Source organism: Sardina pilchardus, chromosome 12 (assembly GCF_963854185.1).
Source record: "Sardina pilchardus chromosome 12, fSarPil1.1, whole genome shotgun sequence".
Classification (NCBI taxonomy): domain Eukaryota; kingdom Metazoa; phylum Chordata; class Actinopteri; order Clupeiformes; family Clupeidae; genus Sardina; species Sardina pilchardus.
In genome coordinates this window covers 26,279,595-26,300,230 of record NC_085005.1, presented here as the reverse complement: position 1 = coordinate 26,300,230, position 20,636 = coordinate 26,279,595, and the positions used below count along the sequence as shown (strand labels likewise).

The 20,636-nt window shown below is 46.2% G+C and overlaps 2 protein-coding genes across 2 annotated transcripts in view; one reads left to right on the top strand and one right to left on the bottom strand.

The window, feature by feature from the left end:
* LOC134097427 (mitogen-activated protein kinase-binding protein 1-like) overlaps positions 1–9,502 on the top strand; it is a 25,909-nt gene extending 16,407 nt beyond the window's left edge. The window contains exons 18-29 of the mRNA XM_062550302.1: positions 1–55; positions 702–812; positions 1,498–1,694; positions 1,843–1,880; positions 2,128–2,343; positions 2,834–3,095; positions 3,261–3,395; positions 4,375–4,462; positions 5,532–5,821; positions 6,690–7,259; positions 8,760–8,845; positions 9,260–9,502. The exon at positions 1–55 is cut by the window's left edge and continues 9 nt beyond it. Coding sequence (XP_062406286.1) covers positions 1–55; positions 702–812; positions 1,498–1,694; positions 1,843–1,880; positions 2,128–2,343; positions 2,834–3,095; positions 3,261–3,395; positions 4,375–4,462; positions 5,532–5,821; positions 6,690–7,259; positions 8,760–8,845; positions 9,260–9,502 — 2,291 coding nt within the window. The remainder of the gene's footprint in view (positions 56–701; positions 813–1,497; positions 1,695–1,842; positions 1,881–2,127; positions 2,344–2,833; positions 3,096–3,260; positions 3,396–4,374; positions 4,463–5,531; positions 5,822–6,689; positions 7,260–8,759; positions 8,846–9,259) is intronic.
* Positions 9,503–10,664: 1,162 nt separating this feature from the next.
* Positions 10,665–14,244, bottom strand: LOC134097425 (galectin-5-like). The gene is made up of 6 exons (XM_062550301.1): positions 14,239–14,244; positions 13,723–13,978; positions 13,385–13,509; positions 12,742–12,830; positions 12,002–12,173; positions 10,665–11,213 (listed from the first exon to the last, which is right to left on the bottom strand). The coding sequence occupies exons 1-6, from the start codon at positions 14,242–14,244 to the stop codon at positions 11,055–11,057; spliced, it is 807 nt and encodes a 268-aa protein (XP_062406285.1). The 3' UTR covers positions 10,665–11,054.
* Between the last annotated feature and the right edge of the window lie 6,392 nt (positions 14,245–20,636).

Sequence of the window (20,636 nt, the reverse complement as noted above, 5' to 3'; positions counted from 1 at the left end):
CAGGCATAAAGTTCACCAGTGACTGCAGGCACCTGATCTCTGTGTCTGGAGACAGGTAAGTGACGGACACAAATGCAGCTGACTCACCTTCACTGCCAGAGGATTCCTTTCCCCTTTCTTCCATTTCTCTGTGTTCTCTCTCTCCTGTCCTCTCTGCTCATGCCCCCATGCCTCTGCCTTTTAGGCCTCTCATCTTACATCTTGACGAGATGCCACTATGTCCTTTGATACACTTGACTACCGTAATTTCCCGACTATTAGCCGCGGCTTATACATTGATTTTGCAAAATGTATTCCGCTATGAGGTTAATACAGGAGGGGCGTTAATATGGTGTTGATATGGTTTTGTTTCTTTTAACTTGCATAAAACACTGTCCTGCGGCTTATACACAATGCGGCTTATTAGCGGGAAATTACTGTAGCACTTAAACTTCTGTTGGTAGAATTCATTGTTGTAGTGTGTGTTGCCTAAGGCCTCCTCAGTACAGTAGTATCTATTGTCTCTATCATCTGTATCGATCATCTATACGTATTTCATATTATTTATTATTTAGTATTTATCATTATCAAATGTCCTCGCTGAATTGTAGCTTGCATGCTAATCTTCACTTGGTAAATGGCTTTGGATGAAATGCATGCTAAATGAGTAAGCGTAAATGTAAACATAAACGTAATAGTTATTGTTATTGTCGTTTCCTCAGCTGCGTCTTTGTGTGGCGCCTGGCCCCTGAGCTGACCCTCACCATGCGGGAGCACATGGCCCAGCGCAAGCAGGCACAGACTGGCACCGCGGGCAAGAGTCCCAGAGTCAGGTATGTGCGCCACCTGGCAGGTGCGCAAGATCACACGCTGTCAACAGGACAGCGAGCGATTAGGATTACATCCATGCAGGCTGGCAGGACAACACCGTTGGCACGGATCCCACATACACAGCAGGCTAGAGATCTACAGTAGAATTGTTCTACAGTTCATGGGTTTCAACAGGTCCCTTTCCACAGGTGTATGAAATCAAGCACCTTGATTATCAATGCAGACTGCATGGTGCTTGATTAAAACACCTGATGGACCCGATGAAACCCAGTAGAATAGAATAGAATACAATAGAAGTCTTTATTATCCACTACTGTGGAAATTCATCTTTGGCCCCATGACATATACTGTAGCGCACACAAGCAAGACTACACCGCAGGTAGAACATAAAGAAAACACAAAAAAATAGTTATGATATAGAATTGAATACAGAATGGTTATGTTTGTAGTTACACAAGCAAGGCATCTGCGGTCACTACACAGCCAGTCTCAGCAGCTTGGTCCTGTCCAAAAGTGGTCAATAAATGGTCTTGCTATAAAGAAATATTTTCTATCAAAAACACATCTTCTTACTATCAAGTACAAGTACTACAGTAAGCACTGATTAACTACGTGTTTTTTTTGGTCTGTGTGCGTATGCTGTATGTGTGTGTGTGTGTGTGTGTGTGTGTGTGTGTGTGTGTGTAGGCAAGAGCTGCACAGTGCTCCAGCACTGATTGGTTATCAGGACACAGACAGTGAGAAGGAGGAGGAGGAAGAGGAGGATGCTGATGATGAAGAGATCCAGGTGTATCAGGGAGAAGAGGCAAGGGAGGAGGAACTCAGCAATCAGAGAGATGGCCTGCAACGCGCTGCCTCTGACAACAGTGTAGGGGAAGACATGGGTAAGGCATGCGTGGGCATGCATACACACATACACACACACACACACACACACACATGCGCACATGCACATATGCACCACTTGCGTAAGCAGGTAAACACACACTCGCACAGTCAGACAGGTGTTCACTTGTCCTCTCTGCCTTTCAGGAGCTTCAGATGCCGTTGCTGAGTGGGAGCCCATCCAGGTCTGTGTTTTCCTCTAAAACTCTCTTTCTCACACACGCACACACACACACACACACACACACACACACACACACACAAAGAGACATCACATACAGACAGACAGAAACAAACACACTCACACACACACACACACACACACACAAAGAGACATCACATACAGACAGACAGACAGAAACAAACACACACACACACACACACACACTGATTAATTATGCTATTCCACCCCCCTCTCTCTCTTGTCCTCAGGTCCAAACAGGGGCTGACGATGCCCCACAGCTTGCTGGTCCGGTCGAGACCCAATCGCGCCCCCGCCGCCGCTGGTCCTGTCGGGTCAGCTCCATGGAGCTGGTGGTCCAGTCCATGCTGGAGCTGAGGCAGCTGGACCTGCTGTCCAAAACCGACCCGGAGGAAAACATCCCGGAAGCCGCTCTGCACTGCACTTCCATCCAGAAGGGGGCAGTGGTGAGCTCAGCATCTCTGGTGTCTTGCAGGCCTTACTGTGAACTCAGCATCAGGACCAGTGTGTGGTCATCCCTTTCACTTCAGTGGCATTTTTTTGCCTTCAGTCTAAAGTTCCTATGTAAAATACTGCCCCCCAGTGGTCCTAAACCATAATCACAGGTCAAGACAGGAAGGCTGCACAGAATTATTGAACACACCGACCAAAGCACAATGCTTTGTTTCCCTGGGGGGAAAAAAACCCTAATGCCTTACTGTTCACAATGTAAAAAGTACTACTAATAATCACCTGCGCTGCATGTTTGATGTTGATCAATTAATTGTCAAAAACTAAGTTTAAGCACAGCATACTGAAGATATCAAATCATACAGTACCTTGAAAGCCTTACTGTAGGTCAAACTCCTCCTGCTCCTCCTCTTTCTCCCTCTCCTCTTCCTCTCTTCCTCCTCCTCCTCCTCTGTCTCTCTCTCATTTCCTCCCTCTGCTCCTCAGGATCCCCCGGGGGGGAGTGTCAAGAGGCGCAGGCCACGCCCCCACTCCGCCTGGTTGGCCCCTGCCCTGACCCCTGAACCCGAGGGGGTGGTCCTGTACCCCGAGCAGCAGTGGGGCGGCGGTACGGAGTTCCAGGTGCGCGCGGGCCACAGGTACAGCCAGGACTCGCAGGACTCCCGCGGCTCCCACAGCCGCAGCCCGGACAGCGCCGGCTCCCTGGGCTACTGCAGCGGCGTGTCCAGCCCCGACCACAGGAACCTCGGTGAGACGCCGCTAGCACACACACACACACACACACACACACACACACACACACACACAAACACACACACACACACACACACACACACACACACACACACACACACACACACACACACACAAACACACCCTTCAATGACGCACCCTTTCCACATCCCTGTTGTAGACTCTGAGAGCCTGGAGGGCCTCAGCACAGACACGGATGACTCCAGCACAGAGGAAGATGATGAGGAAGACGAAGAGTCGAAGACATTCCTCCAATCTCGCTTTGAGAAGCTGTCCGACCTCAGAAGCAGCACCGGTATGCCAGCATCAGGATTAGATGTGGGCACATATAAGTCACAGCCCACGTTTAAAGGGACACTTCACCGATTAGCATTAAGCTTTGTATCTTTAGAAAACCAGTCATGTTTTTGAATGTTCGTGCATCATTCCCTCAGTTTGCCTTGAGATGGGAGAAATACGGATTTCAATGAAACCCATGAATAGGACTTCCTGCTTTCAATGATGTAAAATTATGTTTTTTACATCATTGAAAGCAGGAAGTCAAACATTGAAATCCGTATTTCTCCCATCTCAAGGCAAACGGAGGGAATGATGCACGACCATTCAAAAACATGACTGGTTTTCTAAAGATACAAAGCTTAATGCTAATCGGTGAAGTGTCCCTTTAAGTGTTTAATGTGCACAAAAGTAGAAAGAGAGTTCAAACGCCAAGACTCTTATTATTTCTCTTTTGTAAGTAGAAGGGTCATAGTTTTTAGAGTGTGGACCCTCTTTTTGCATATACTGTAAGGAAAACACACAAACACACACACACACACACACAAATAACTTGATAAAACTATGTGGCGTTTGCTAATGTATTATAATGTTGTGCAATACAGCAAGTTATTTGCATTTTGAATTGTAAATCATTGCATTGCTCACATTGCTCATCTTACTTCCTCTTACACAACTTACGCAACTTGAAGAGCTATTGATTCGGTTATCTACCCAAATAGGTCACTAGGGCAATGATCAATATTTGACATTTAACACAATGTAATACTTGACAGTGTTACAGAGACAAATGTATTGATTGTGTCTGTGTGTGTGTGTGTGTGTGTGTATGTGTGTGTGTGTGTGTGTGTGTGTGTGTGTTTATGTGTGCATATTTTTGTGTGTGTGTGTGTGTGTGTGTGAATACTGTATGTGTGTGTGCATGCATATGTCTTAGCTTTGCTGCTGTACTGAAACGTGTTGTTATTGTTGTTGTTGTTGTTGTTGTTTACTTGTAGGAAGCCTTGGGAGAACTCTTGGAACTCACAGACCACTGCAGAGGACCACCATCTCTGCTCGCTTCCTAGCTCAGGGGCACACCGCCAGGTACTCCTTGTGTGTGTGTGTGTGTGGATATGTGTGTGTGTGTGTGCATTCTCTCATCATATTCCATTTCCTCCCACCGGTACACATAGGGCGTGTGTGTGTGTGCATGTGTGTACATTCCTCTCACCAGTACACATAGGATGAGTGTGTGTCTGTGTGTGTGTGTGTGTGTGTGTGTGTGTGTGTGTGTGTGTTCGATAATCCACCGTCTTCCACAAGTCTTAACTTTTCTATGACCCCATGTGAACGTCAGAGGCAGCTCTTGAGCCTGTTGCTGTCCCTACTGACACAGACACAAAGCCTCCACGTCTACGTCTGTCTCCTAGACACAAGCGCAAGTGTTCTGACCGTGCCCTGGTTCTGCTGTGTGCCAAGTGGCCACGGCTGTGTCAGTGGACGGCCAACTACGGCGTCTAATTCTGTCCTGTCCTGACCGCGCTTGATAAGTCCCTCGGCTTTCGAAGCGCCACTGATCAGAACATCGGTCCCTCAATCCCTGCTGTGAGCCAATTCTCTTTCCTGGACCGTTTTGTTGACCGTCACTGTTTTGTCTCACAAGAACCCGCTGCCCTTGGAGTCTCTCTCGTCCAGACACCCCCCTCTGACTTCCATCCGTTTTCCCCCTCCTCCAGGAGTCACACTCCCTTAGTACCCTCTATCATTCTAATCAAAAGAACCATAGAATCTTTGCTGTCTGTCTTTGTATGTCTTAGTGTCACGGGTACGCCGGCGTTTACGCTGCTCCGTCTGGCATTAATTGTTTGTGTGTAGCCTATGATTTGTTATTTTGTACGTTTGTTTGTTTTTGTCTTGGTGTCATGTGGGCACGCAGGCGACTACGCCACTCCGGCTAGCATCTTTTGTCTTATGTTTCTTGTTTGTCTGTTTGTTTGTTTTACAGCATTTTGGCCAGCTGTTGTTGTCTTTTAAATGTGCTATACAAATAAATTGACATTGACATTGACATAGAAAAGAATCAAGAGAACCATTAGATCTGTAGAACGTTCTCATCAAGAGGACCGTGTGCCACTCTAGAACCGTTCTCACGGGTGTTCCCTCTCTCTTCCAGGAGTCACTCCCCCATGTCCCGCATCCCGCGACGAAAGGATGAGAGCCACAGTGTCAACGCGCAGCCCCTAGTCTCCGCCGTGCGCCCCCTGCTGACAGACGAGGGCCAGTGCAGGGGCTCCGACGCCCAGGGTCTGGAGAGGGGCACCGCGGCCAGAGCCGTGCCCATGCGCAGGAGGACCCCGGGGGCCTGCGCCACCAGGGTGATGGGGCCCAACGCCCGGGCCCCACCGCTGCTGCAGAAGTCCCTCTCCGCCCAGAACCTGTCTGGAGATGGTCCATCTCTCTGCCGTAAGACTCTCTCTTTTCAGTTACCTTTTTTAATTGTCTCTCCTTTTGTATTATTTTAACTCCTACTACTGTCATTGTCTGTACACTAACTGTAGCCCTGCTCTTTTTTTCTTGTTTTGTGCCTTAAGGTCTTTTATTGGTTCTTTGCACTTGATGCACTTTACTGTGAAGCACTTTGGTGCGGCTCAGCTGTCTGTAAACGTGCTACAGAAAGTAACATTTGACTTGACTTGACTTGACTTTCATTCTCTATGGGGCTTTGGTGTGTGAGGCTTTTTCCTGAAGCACCAGGGCCTTTTATCCTTATATCTGGTATTGGCGTCTTGTTTCTGGTATTTGTCTGGTGTTTTTTCTGATGTTTTGCAAAGAAGTGAAGTGTGTGGGTCATACCAGAAGTTTCCTTTTTTTGAAAAATGGCAGAGGCATGCAGCCATTTGTTAGGGAACACTTTTATTTCGTAATTCAAATGAAAGTGACTTGAACAACAATTAACACTTGTGTGATGCCATATACCACTCCTTTTTTGTCTATATTGTTATTTGTCTACCACCTGAATGAACTTCTCTACCAAACCAAATCAGATGGGTGTGTTTGGGCAGTAAAAGCTGATATAGAAAAGGCAGTCAAAAGGGTTCGTCAAAGACAGATACTGTAGAGGTGGAGTTCTAAGGTAGAGGTAGAATTCTAAGTGGTAGAGGTAGAGTTCTACGCTCGAGTGCTTATGTGGGAACAGGTCAGAGTGTGTGTGTATCCGTGATCCTGAACTGGTTCTCTGTGTTCTGTGGTGCGTGCGTGTCTGTGTATGTGTGTGTGTGTGTGTGTGTGTGCGTGTGTGTGCATGCGTGCGTGTTTGTGTGTGTGCGTGCAGGTCGGAGAGCCCTCACGCCGTCTCGCCTGAGGAGAGAACACCTACAACACGCTCCGCCCACCTCCCCTCAACGCACCCCGTCGCCCTCGGCGACCTCCGTCTGCGCGACCTCTGTCGGCACGCCCTCGTCCCCCCCCCAGGGCTGGAGGTCCCGCTCCTACATGAGCCCCACCACCAGCTCCAAGGCCAAGGTCAGCCGCTCCGTGTCCGTCGGAGAGGGCCTCAACCTGGGCGGCGGCTCAGCCGAGGGTGGCCTCGGGTCCCCCGGAGCCCTGGAGCCCAGCTTGGGCAGCCCTGCCAAGGCACCGCTGAGGGCCCGCCTCTCCGTGGAGGGGACCAGCTTTGATAGGCTGAGCAGCCACGCTCTCTCAGCCAATGTCAAGGAGGCTCAGGAGTACGCGGCGCTGTACGGGACCAGGGAGGGCCTGATGAGTCAGCTCGGCCAGGCGTTTCTGGACAGCAGCAAGGAGCAAGGGTTTGTGGGAAAGCGGGTGGAGGACTGTGGGAAAGAGCGCCCCCTGATGGCCGTGCAGGCGTTCTCCGTGGTGACCGAGGACTCGTCCGGTGCAGGTGGGCTCCGTCGCCGCTCGTCCTCCATCATCATGGCGTCTCTTCTTCCTCCTCCTCATCATCATCATCATCTTCCTCCTTCTTCTTACCATCATCTTCCTCACAGCTATAATCTTCCTCCTTCTCACCAGCATCTTCCTCACAACTATAATCTTCCTCCTTCTCAACAGCATCTTCCTCATGACTATTATCTTCCTCCCTCTTATCACCATCTTCCTCATAATCACCACCTTGCTCCTCCTCTTCATCTTCCTCACGAGCACTCGTCTCTTCCTCTTCCTCTCTGCTGCCCCTCTGCCTCCTGGCCTGTTTGTGTCTCTGCTCTCAACTCTGTGGGCTCCAGGGAGCTCAGCCACTCCACAGGTATGGAAACTCAAACTTTCCTCTCTTTCTCTCTCTCTTTCTCTCTCCCTCTCTCTCTCTCTCTCTCTCTGTTTTCTTGTCTGCCTTCCACTGTTTTCTCCTCTTTCCTCCTCTTTTCTAATATGTGTTTGCTCATATAATATCCTCCCACTGACACTGCTCATGTAACTGCATGGACACATTCAAGGACTGAGCTGCAGCTGGAGGTCCTCCGTATCCACTAACATTACATTACATTGTAACACGTAACATTACATTACATCCCTCCGTATCCACTAACATTACATTACATTGTAACATGTAACATTACATTACATCCCTCCATATCCACTAACATTACATTACATTGTAACATGTAACATTACATTACATCCCTCCGTATCCACTAACATTACATTACATTGTAACACGTAACATTACATTACATCCCTCCGTATCCACTAACATTACATTACATTGTAACACGTAACATTACATTACATCCCTCCGTATCCACTAACATTACATTACATTGTAACACGTAACATTACATTACATCCCTCCGTATCCACTAACATTACATTACATTGTAACACGTAACATTACATTACATCCGTCCGTATCCACTAACATTACATTACATTGCATTTGGCTGATACTTTTTAACCAAAGCCACTTACAACATGGTTGAAACATTTTTAAGCTTTTAAGAGCAATTGTAACAAGAATTTTACAACAATAAACCAAAAACACAATAAGTGTATCAATGAGTGCTATTGGCCGTAGGGGGGGGGGTACAGCTGGGAGTCACGACTGTTTGAGACTGTACCGTATCGTTGCTAAGAGAGTTGTGGAGGCTCTCAGTATCCATTGATGCCTCACGACTGTTTGAGACTGTACCGTATCGTTGCTAAGAGAGTTCTGGAGGCTCTCAGTATCCATTGATGCCTCACGACTGTTTGAGACTGTACCGTATCGTTGCTAAGAGAGTTCTGGAGGCTCTCCGTATCCATTGATGCCTCACGACTGTTTGAGACTGTACCGTATCGTTGCTAAGAGAGTTCTGGAGGCTCTCAGTATCCATTGATGCCTCACGACTGTTTGAGACTGTGCCGTATCGTTGCTAAGAGAGTTCCGTCGTGTTCTGTTGTGTTCCAGGCGCGGCGGTGAGCGTGGAGGTGTGCCGCGAGGCCGCAGGTGAGCTCCAGCGGACGGTGGAGAGGACCATGCAGCTCTACAAGATGGTGAGCAGGAGGCAGCCTCTTTATTTTCCCTCAATCTACAGTATGCACGTCTACAGTCATTTCCTGTAGCCACATTGTGTATAAGCCGCCAGACAGTGATTTATGCAAGTTAGAATAAACAAAAGAATATTAATACCATATTAACTGTCCCTGTGTATTAACCTCATAGCTGAAGAAATTTAGCGAAATCAATGTATAAGTCGCGGCTACTAGTTGGGAAATTAGCACTGTACTTCACTTACACTGTTTCACCCATGCATGCACCCCTGGCAGGGAGATTGTGTGTGTGTGTCTATAGTCATACACTAATGCAACTGTGTGTGTGTGTGTGTGTGTGTGTGTGTGTGCGGCGCGCACGTTTGTGTGTTTGTGTGTGCGTGTGTGTGCGTGTGTGTGTGTTGTCTCCGCCGGCAGGTGAACGGCGGGGGCTGCCGTGGGGGTGCTGAGCAGGAGGAGATGGAGCGCGTGCTGGGGGAGGCGCTGGGCCGAGTGCGCTCCGTGGTGGACTGCGTCCCCGCAACACTGCCCAGGGTGGGGGAGGGACCGGCGGGGGGAGGAGGAGGAGGAGGAGGAGGGGGGGTGGCCCTGGCTCTGCTGGAGCAATACTCTCAGCTGCTGCTCAAATCTGTGGAACAGCGACTGGAGAGCAAGGTCTGAGGTGCGTTCAAGTTCACCGAGCTTAGGTGAACGTAGGCGAACGTTTGCGATCGTTCGCAAACAGTATTCCGTTAGCCTTGAGTTTTTGGCGAACGTTTGCTAGCAATCGCAAACAGTCTGAGGAGGTGGTGCGCCGCGAACATACAGTGGAACTGGACATGAGTTTGACGAACGCAACAATGCAATTACTGCTAGAATGGAATGTTAACACCAAATCGCTCAAATTGAACTGTTCAAAGAAAACATGTTCACCACGAACGTTCGCCACTGTTTGCCAAATTTGAATGCACCTCAGATCTCTCTCTCTCTCTCTCTCTCTCTCTCTCTCTCTCTCTCTCTCTCTCTCTCTCACACACACACACACACGCACACCAGGGGTGGAAATTAAAATTTGAAAATGTGAAAATGTATCAGCCAATAGCAGATTTCTGGTCAAATTAACCAGCCACTCGATGTTAAAATATGACTTTGTGTCTGAAATCTACCAGCCACTCTCACATTGTACCAGCATTTGGCTGGTGGCTGGTGCTAATTTCCATCCCTGACGCACACACACATGCATACACACAGTGCTAGTATAAGTACACTTACATACAGACACACTGGCATACACAGAAATAAATACATACATTCATACATACAGTACAGCAAACTGCTATGTACACACTCAATAGTGTGGACTGTGTGGAGAGCTTTGGAAATATGAAAGCTGTGTTGCACCACTTTTATTTTGCACATGTTGACTTTAAAATGGCTAAATAAGGCCCTGAGTGGACGTTCTGTTGTTCTGACCTCCTGTGGAAATGCACAGTTTTTAATGGTGACTGAAGTGGTTTTTATGAACAGATGTAGTTATGACTAGATGTGTGTATGCATTAATATGTTTGGAATATTTGTGTTTCTTATGAAATATCTTTTAATTGACTTGTTTTTGGTGTCATTTATATTTTGTGCCATTTGCAGTTCCGATGACTACTGTAGTGTGGTGTGATTTAAATAAAAGTCAAGTCTCACCACCAAATGACTTAATGATTTCATTTATTTAGATGGTTATGGTTTGCTTGGACACTGATAAACACCACATTTATATGATTGCTATTTCTACCACCCCCTTTCCCAAACTTCACATATTAACATGTAATGAAACTATATTACATTACATTACAATACTTACGCATTGGAATTATGTGAAACAAAACTGTGAAACTTAGGCTGTTTTACAGAACATATATAAGTATGGTATGATGATTCAAACTATAGTGTACCGTAAAAACCAACAAGCTTATCTCTATAAAGTAAACACCAACAAGGCTCTCACTGATACTGCTAACAAGTGTTGCCATTCAAAAAACAATAGATGCTAGAATGCTGATGGAGATGACATACGGTACGGCACAAGAACACTTCTATCCAAATGTCTTACTACTGAACTGTTCTACTTAACTATGCAGTATCAAAATGCACACATGAACTATATCCTAACATTGATTTGGTCAGTGCAAGGCTTGCAAACAGTGAAATAAAATGCTGCGTTTGAGAGCTCGGTCGGCTCTCAGGGCATGGTGTTGAGGTTGATGGACGTGAGGTTGATGTCTTGTAGGATGTTCAGGCGATCGATCTGGTTGAGCTCTCGAATGCGGTGCTTGAACTCAAACACCTGCGCTCCGTTCACCGCCACTTTGAACTCGTTATACGTGACCAGGATTTTCATCTGAAACAGCCAGGGTGACGGAGTTAATCTTTTCACACAAGGTTTGCACTCTCCCTTACCAAACTTCCTGTCTCTTGCATTACAGTCAGTTTCGCTGTTCTGCAATAACTTCAAGTAAACATGTTATGTAGTACAACAATGAAACAGTTTAAAAGCGTATATCTTCAAAATGTAATATGAAGAAAATAAAAATAAAATAATGCTATTACTGATGGATAAAGGCATCCTTCCCTCACAGCATTTTGTGCCTGAAGTGTTTGCACAGTCCTCTATGTTTCCAAAATCTTAATTTCAAAAGAGTTTCTGAGTTTTCTGCCTTTGCTAATTTTCACTAATTATAGTAAAAGCCATTTGGACTATTATGCCGAACATACATGTAAATGTCCTAACATTTAGTCCGATTTTTTTCAAATGTAAAGTGATTTTACCGGTTTCTTCTCAGAGGGGCCTCTGACTGACTGATGCAAAACTTGCATCATCTTAGCAGAAAACCAATTTGAAGTGCTCGCTGAATTTAACACTCTTTCAATCTAGGTCAAATTCGGTCAGATCGTGTGACTGTGTGGGGGGGAGGGGGGGGGGGGGGGAGCCACGCACGTGCTGGGGGCTCACCTTTTCAGTTTACGGGAGGCGGCCACCCAAAAGTGCTCTTTGGCGAACGCCCCCTTGAGCCACCTCTTTGGAGTCTTGTCCCTGGGGTGCGTGGCCCCCCTCCACAGGCCCCTAAGATAGCGCGCTAGCTGTGCCAGCGGGCAGCAGAGTCGGGCCCCGCGGCGGCCCCAGCTCACCTCAAAGGGCTGGCCAGGGGCGAAGGGGAAGGGCCCCTGGATGTTGCGCTCCTCCCGCCCCCAGCGCTCCCCCTGCCGGTGGTTCCTGACCAGGATCTGCTTGCCCCCCTCGTTGAAGCGCGGGTTGATGTGCAGCGCGATGTCGTTCCCACGCAGAAAGTTCACCGTGAACCTGCAGCGCCAGGGAACACAGGAAGGGGCTGCACGTGAGCCATGGCGGGCGGGGTGTCGGGGAGAGAGGCACGGGGGGGGGGGGGGGGAGAGAGGACGGAGAGAGAAACGGGTCGCCCGGATAGCAGCAGAACCGGAGCGGGCCTGGTTCCAGGGCTGGCTCAGATCTGGCTCTGGATTGGGCCAGTTCTGGGCTCAGCCAAGGTCTCGGCCACATTTGGATCAGGACTAGTCTATCAGGCAAGCTACAACAGGAACACAACTGAAGCATTCTGTAGACGGAACAAGTGCTGCAACAGTGAGCTACTGTAATTAGTGGAACTGGATACACCAGCCATGATAGCAGCCCACATATTTGAAAAAGTCCGCTATAACTATTTTCATGTTCCGTGAAACTCAACGCTTCAGTTTCATGCTCAGTGTAGCCTGGCTGTTAGCCTTGCCCAGCCCAGCCCGGACCCAGGTCTAACCTAGCTCTGGCCTAGTTCTGGCCCAGGTATGGGTGAGTTCTGTCTGAGCCCTGGGCCAGTTCCGGTCCGGAGTCGGCTGCTATCCGGGTCTGTACTTACATCTTGGCCATGGGCTTCACCTGCCCTGTGATGGTGAGCATCAGCTTGTCATAGACTCCTCTGGGGAAGTTCAGGTTGTATGGGACTCCCTAGTGGATGACAAAAACAAGACCAGTCTACTGCAGTCCAACGACACATCAAGAACCAGAACCAGAGCCCTAGTTTTCATGAGAAGAGAAAAGTACAATGAATCTGTAAAATGCTGCTACACTGAACACCAGGATGTGAACGACCTCAGCACTTCTGCTGCATAAATTCTGCTGAAATTTGTGTACAAAAAACTGTAAGATCTGTTTTAAAACATATCAGTTAGATCAGTCAGATCTACGTTTACCTCCATAGATATATATATATATTGAACAGCAGTAGTCAAGGCGACATCTAGTCAATATATATATATCTATGTTTTACCTCAACCAGAAATATTCTTAGACTCTAAATAAAAAACACAGTGGGTCATTTTAAGGAAGGTGAAGTATTTAAGATTGGTTTCCCACACCTGGATTGTTATAGTCTTAAATAGTCCTGGTTCTTAAACAGTACTAGTAGTATCTAAATAGTGAAAAACATTTTAGTCTCAGACAACTGTAGGCTTAAGCCTTGTTTAGAAAACAGACCCATGGAGGAGTGAATCGGTTCTTACCACTGGACCAACTGGTGTGGGTCCAGGCCACACTGGCACCGGTACCGGCGCTGGCTGACCGGGCCAGCCGGGCTGTCCGGGGTTAATAGGCCAGCCAGAGGTGGATGCCCCGCCGGGGATGTACCCTGGGGGGCAGGGGTTGGAGGGGGTGCAGCTGGGGTGGGGTGGCTGAGCCGGAGGCTGGGTGGGGGCAGGCCAGCTGGGCTGAGTGGGGTGAGTCTGCTGCCCTGCAGGGGCAACTGGAGCTGGGGCTGGGGCTGGGGCAGGAGCTGGGGCTGGGGCTGGAGCTGGGGCTGGGGCTGGGGCTGGAGCAGGCCAGCTGGGCTGAGTTGGCTGACTGGGCTGGGCTGGAGGTGGCATGGGCCAGGCAGGCTGGGCCGGCTGGGTGGGTGCGGTGGGCTGCTGCTGGGGATGTGGCATGGGCCAGGTGGGCTGAGCGGGCTGGGTGGGGGCAGGCCAGGCGGTCGGGGGGTAGTTGGGGTAGTTGGGGTTGGGGGGGCACGGCCAGCACGGCTGCCCCGGCTGAGGGCAGGGCTGAGCAGGCCACATGCCATTCCCCTGGTGGCCGGGACAACCGGTGAGAGCGTCAGCGAGCTGGGCAAATCAAGAGAGAGCAAGAGAGAGAAGGGAGCCAGGGATTGGTGTGAAGTAATGTAGTAAAGTAAAGTACACATACACACACACACACACACATATGTATGGATAGAAAGATATACATAAAATTGTTCATGTTATCATACATGTTATCATTTAATTACACTGTGAAAATGAGCTGCAAGATAAAAACAGGCTATCCTTTGTAGTAAGAGAGGTTACTGATCTACTGATACACTAGTGAAAGACTTAGTACTTACATCCATTTTATCTGGGAAGAACAGAAAAAGAAGGACATTAGGGAGATAAATTATGAGATTATGACACTAGTTTTCACACACATATATATTTTTTCATACCATCTATGTCCACTAGAGGGCTAACAGAACACCCGCCCTGGACCACACAAAGATGGATGATGTACAAATGCACACTAATCCACATACACTAACAAATCTCATATTTCAGAGATAATCCCTAAAGCCATCATTTTCTCCAATGACTGGTAATCATGACTGTCAGTTAAATGAATGAATGGATTACAAATGTGACACAGGCAAAGAGATACTGACATAAACGACACGTTTCCTTTGTTTATGTTATTTGTGAACAAATGCGCATGTTATAGCCACATATTAAAAAATGAGTAGGCTAGGTAAAAGTAAGGATGCTTTCAAAATCACTCTACACCATACAAAGTGTAAAAATAATCTAAACAGTGGCACAAACATATCATTGCAAATACCTACATACTTCACTAAAATATAACACAAATACCTACACGTGTTACAGAAATATGACACAACACTGTATATTGTATTCATGGATGGTGTTTTAAAGTCTTCTGATTGTGTGTTTCTATGGCGATTGATGTGTAGCACTCTGCTACCTAAGCAACATGTCTGAACAGAGTCCTGCTTCCCTGCAGAACACACAGGCCATTCTCCTCTTCCTCACAACCACTGTTCTGTTTCCCATCCCTGGCACAGCGGATGATGGGAATTAAATCAGTACTAACCACCCAGCCCAAAAAATGTATCTCCTGGACACAGAGAAAGTTGCAACAACACTCTCCTCACTCATATATCCACTTTCTAGACATACAGTAGATGAAGCTTAAAAACACCCTCTCAAACAGAAGCAGTGTGATGAAGTGTGCATATTCACTGATCCCATTTCCTGGTCACGGAGCAAGCTTATGAATCTCTCTTCACATTTGAATATCTTATCCCTTGGATATAGACACAGCCTACAAATCACACTCTTTGAGTAGGCTGCTGGCATGGCGATATGTCTAACATCACACTGGCACCAAACTCAACTCAAAACCATGAGGATTTGCTCAGGATTATAGCATGAAGACATACTCGACTTGATTTATGCCAGTTCATAAACACTTTGGACAAAGGATGAACTTAAATCAAGTCCCCACATACTGTAGCAGTCAATTCTGAAATGCATTACTGCAAAAAGGTTTAAGCACAGCTAAAACAAATACTCTTGTATGTAATAATGCTTTCAAAATGACAGTTTCTTGTTATAAAGACATAGTTGCCTGGTATCTAGCAGATGCTTTTATCGAAAGTAAAAAGGACAAAAAAGTCTGCACACTAAAGCTCCAATATTCTTTTTTTCTTTTTATTCACCACCCTTCCTCAGACTCAGTCAGTGTGTCCCGAAACGTCACATGTGGTGAATAAAAAGAAAAAAGAATAGTGGAGCTTTAGTGTGCAGACTTTTCTGTCCTTTTTACTGTTGCTTTTTTGAGTCCAACACCTACTTTTTAAAATATTCAGATGTGCGCACCCGCTTCCACACTTTTATCTAAAGTGACACAGACTTGGCAAACGGAACCCGGTCAATTGATTATTAGGTGGTAATGTTAGCACTGTTCCATCACACACATCCAATACTTTTATTGTTGTTGCTATCATTGGGTCCACACGCAATCAGAACCAGCAACAGCTGTTATTCAACTGCTCACCTATTCTAAACTCAAACCCTTCAATGCTTCCAGAGGTCATTCAGACAAGGCATAACAATAATTTATACAATAGCTTGAACATATGAGGGCAATTAAAAGTGTTTTATATAGATCTAAATCAAGTAGACTTTACTAAAGGACATTTGTCCATATTTTTGTCACGGGAGAAAGTAGTACATTGTAAACACACAAACGTGTATGTTATCTATCAATCCAAACAATCACCATGTGCTATCTATCAATACCATGGTTCTTTCACCTAAAACCAGTAGTGCAGTACAGTTTGAAAACATTTATGCATTTGTCTCTTCAAAGGAATAAAAATCACTTTATTTTATACAATTTATAAAATAGGATTTTCCACACCAAAATGGACTACTTTGAAACAAAACAGAATGTTGTAGAACACAAAGCCCAACAGAATGAATATAAATTCAAAGTTAAAATTCTGGGTCAGTTCAGATAATAATGACAATGTTTACCTGTTGAGGAGCTGTCTCAGTGCTGTCCAAAGTTGACCTGTCAGAGATACTTAGAGAATACACATGCACGCACACACACAAACACAGACTGGCACAGTTAAAGAAACTCGGAGGTCACACAAACTCTCTCACACACACACAGACACTCACTCTTATAGCTGTCTCCTCTGAGGAGTCCCTCCCTCTCTCTCTATCTCTCTCTCATCCTCGCTTACTCTATCCTACCCTCACTCTCTCTTTCTAAACTTCTCAAAGTTTTCAGGAACTGCCACACCCGGGGTGGATGATCTCACATTCTGCTGTGTCAATCTGAATGATCATCTCCTCACTGTACATCTGAGCTTGTTTACAAACACACAAGGAAACCTGCCATCACTACTACCAGCAGTTTAGCAGAGGTGGACAGTAACTAAGTGCATTTATGTACATGGCAGTATGATTTTTGAGCATCTGTACTTCACTTGAGTATTAATATTTTTGGAAACTTGTGACATTTACTCCACTACATTTAAAAGACAAATATTGTACTTTTGACTCCACTACATTTGAAATATGAGCATAAGGTACTTGTTACTTTTAACCCCCTTTGATTCTTTAAATGCAATAATACGATAGACCATCTTGAAGTTCAATTTGAACTTCGCTGAATTGGCTGTGGTAATGATGGTGACAACAGATTCTTCATCAGAACATTCTGGTAGAACCCAGAGAAACCTGTTAGCAATTGAGATTTGGTCTGACTCTGGCCTTAACCAGGCTATCTGATCATTGCAAAATTGGAATTAAATTAGACCATCTAAAAGTGAAGCAAATGCAGTTGCACATGTTTGGGATGTAGAGATCTGAACCTCCCCAGCTGTAACACCAAAGACAGCGGTGATAGGGTCTGGTGGGATGAGCCTGCCACATGGGGTCTGGTGGTGGGATGACCCTGTGTGAAAACCTCAAATATCTGGGTCCTGGCCCCAGCCGTGGCGCAACTGGCTGGGGCACCTGCACTGCACGCCGGCGACCCGGGTTCGGGGACTTTCACAATTTTACACCACCCTTTTCGTTGGTATTTGAACCCATGACCCTCTCTGTATGGTCAGGGATCTGTGTGAGTGAGGTTTGTGAGTTTGATCCCACCATTTTGTCTCTGAGTAAGGTCATTCACCCCAAATAAATTGACTCTTGGGTTAGATCATCAGCTGAATGACTGAAGTACCCAGACACAGGCCAAATCCAGATGTCTGATAATCTCTTAACTTAAACCTCAATGTGGACTCTCATTGTTTGATTTCGTAAAAAGAAAAAAAAGTATTTGAATGAATGACTGCTCTATGAGCAAGGGAGGCCCGTTGTGTACTGTAATGTAGGCTTATTCCAAGTCACCACAGCATGTCACCTTGAATATGTAAGGGATAATGTATAGAACGCCGGTCATTATCGGAAAATAATTCCCGACAGGACGGACAGAACCCCGACGCGCAGCGGAGGGGTTTTGCTTCGTACTGAAGGGAATTATTTTCAGATAATGACCGGCGTTCTATACATTATCGCGCTTATTATATGGCTACTTGCCAAAACGAGAAAATCAACTTATCTCAATGTGTCTTTAGCAATGACTTGGCTATCGTTTCGTGGCTTCCGCAACAACTAGCGGAGTGAACCCGTTGCCATTGGCAGCGGTCATTATACCTTCGGAGCGGTCAATATGCAGATATAACGGACCGGTAGAACGTTGAGAGGCCCATTCAAAGTGAATGGGAGCTCCCTCAACATTCTAGAGAGCCATATAATAATAATCTATATTCACTCTCCTGCTTTACCAGTCATTTTATCCCTGAGACAGACAGAGATCCAGGGCTTGGAAAGGGCCTTTGTAAAGGGTCATGGTGTGGATGTATTATCTCAGAAGAGTTCCCCTTCCACTGAATTGTAAGCAGGAAGTAGCAAAGTGAGTGCTTAGCACGACTGACTAGGGTGGCATGACGGCAATGGAGTGGCCAGCTGATGGGGTGATGTTCTGAGTCTCCTGGAGATGATGGGCCTCATAAGAGTGGGGATTGTGTGTGTGCGTGTGGGTTGCCATGGAAATCAGTCTGTTTTATATTTTGAGGAATGCACGGGATGATTTCAAGGGATACCAAGCAGTGTGTGTGTGTGTGTGTGTGTGTGTGTGTGTGTGTGTAAGAAAGAGAGAGGTATGTTGAACCTGATAGCATGTTGCCATGGCAACATTGAAATTACCTGCACAAACCACACTATTGTGCCTCTACTTAGCTTTGTGACTACTAAAAATTCTTCCTCTATAACCAAGTTTGCGTGTGTGTATGTGTGAGTGAGTATGTGTGTGTGTGTGAGAGAGAGAGAGATCGGGGGAGGAAGGCATGCATTTTTTTGCACGTGTCTGTGTCCATTTAACTTGATATATCCATTTTACAATAGGAATCTATAATCCCAGAGGAAGCCTTCCAACTGAGGAAGCCAAGGGGGCTTAGAGTGTGTAAGTGTGTGTGTGTGTGTGTGTGTGTGTGTGTGTGTGTGTGAGTGAGTGAGTGAGAAAGACACAGAGAGAGAGAGAGAGAGAGAGAGAAAGGAGAGAGGGAGAGAGAGAGAGAGAGAGAGAGAGAGAGAGAGAGAGAGAGAGAGGGTCATGAGGAAGAATTAGAAGGCTCCTCTCACTGCTGTCCCAGGACTGCTGTGCCTCATCTGCAGGGCTGCTCCCAGCCAGCAGCAGTCATGGGACCCAAAGGGCTGTGGACTCATAAACATGTCCTGACTTGGCAACCCCGGCGGGACTCTAATGCAATTACGGCCGCAGATACCTCTGGGTGCTGTGCAAGTCTCTGGGCAGGCCTCTCTAGCATAGAGCTCTCAGCACCATTGTACGGGAAGAGGAAGACACAGAGGAGACTACAGGGGGAATCACTGTTGCCAGAGGGATGCCTGAGGCTGATATGATGACATAGTGTGATGATAAAAAGATCTTAAGAGGTTTTTTTTTTTCTAGTCATTTTCACACTCAATACCATGTTGTTCACCTTTGTAAAACACTTACCATTTTCACATATTGGTAGAATATGTGAGTTTATCTGTGTGTCATTTTGCATTGCCATCAAACAAAACAGAATCAATGGCCACTCCCTGGTTCACTCCCTGACGAAGGCTTCCAGCCGAAACACATCGGAGTGCGTTTTTATCATGTATTGCCAAGTAGAATAAAGGCTTTTTAAACTTTCTACTAGATGAGTGCCTTGGTATCTTTCCATTTTTTTTGATACTAAGTAAGCCTTTGACCAAAGAGCACCATCTAGCACTATCACAAATTCCAGGTAGCACTCCAGCTCAACAATCTTTCAGAATCAATGGCCACTTCCTTCAAAATTCATGAATCCCTCTCTCAATGTTCACCACCACCAAAAAAAATAAACAACAAAGAAAAACATTTATAACGTTTAGCTATTGATACAATATTGATATTGTTGTTACTGAAGAGCCACTGTTTCCACTGTATATGTTACGCTATGGGCTCGTAGTATAAGAGACAGACAGAGGCGTACAACCTGCAGTCAACCTACAGTAAAGGTCCAAACTCTGGGCTAAATTCTCACTGATGCCTTTTGTCCAAAGGGGGCAAACATTTAACAATAGTATGTGAAGTACACTGTACATACAGTATTTAGTAAAAAAAAAACCTTGAACAACAGAAATATACTTTGTTGCTACTTAAAGCTAAAGATCCAAAACAGACTGCACGAAGGCTGACACACTACCAGATGAATGTTTGGATTGGTTTACTAATTCATCTCCTTGAATTCGGCGTGGTGTCAATAATGATGACTAATAGTGTATCTGTTCCCTTGGGTCAATTACTGTAATTACACCAAAAGGCCTGTCAATCACAGCTGATTGGATTGCTGAGTGATTAATGTTGGGTCCGTTCTGTAGGCCTAACTCCTACTCCAAATGAGTATAGACACTGTATGGCAGTCAGTAATATTTCACAACTATGCCACTTCTTTAAACGGTTTGCTAAGAAAACCACTCATTTATAACGGAATGGCCTCCAAACAGTAAATCAGAAACGAGTCCAGGCCAGACACGACCCAGTGTCCATATTAGTGACAGACTGGCTTAAGATTGAATCACTTCATTGTCCAAACTATGCCACAGTGACTTATGGACAGCCTAGCCGGCATATAGACTT

What these genes read in the sequence shown, in the direction of transcription:
- LOC134097425 (XM_062550301.1), bottom strand. An exon ending in GTGAAGCCCATGGCCAAGAT is followed by an intron (nt 12,174 to 12,741) that starts GTAAGTACAGAC and finishes CTGGCGCTGCAG; the next exon opens with GTTCACGGTGAACTTTCTGC. An exon ending in CCCCTGGCCAGCCCTTTGAG is followed by an intron (nt 11,214 to 12,001) that starts GTGAGCTGGGGC and finishes TGGCTGTTTCAG; the next exon opens with ATGAAAATCCTGGTCACGTA.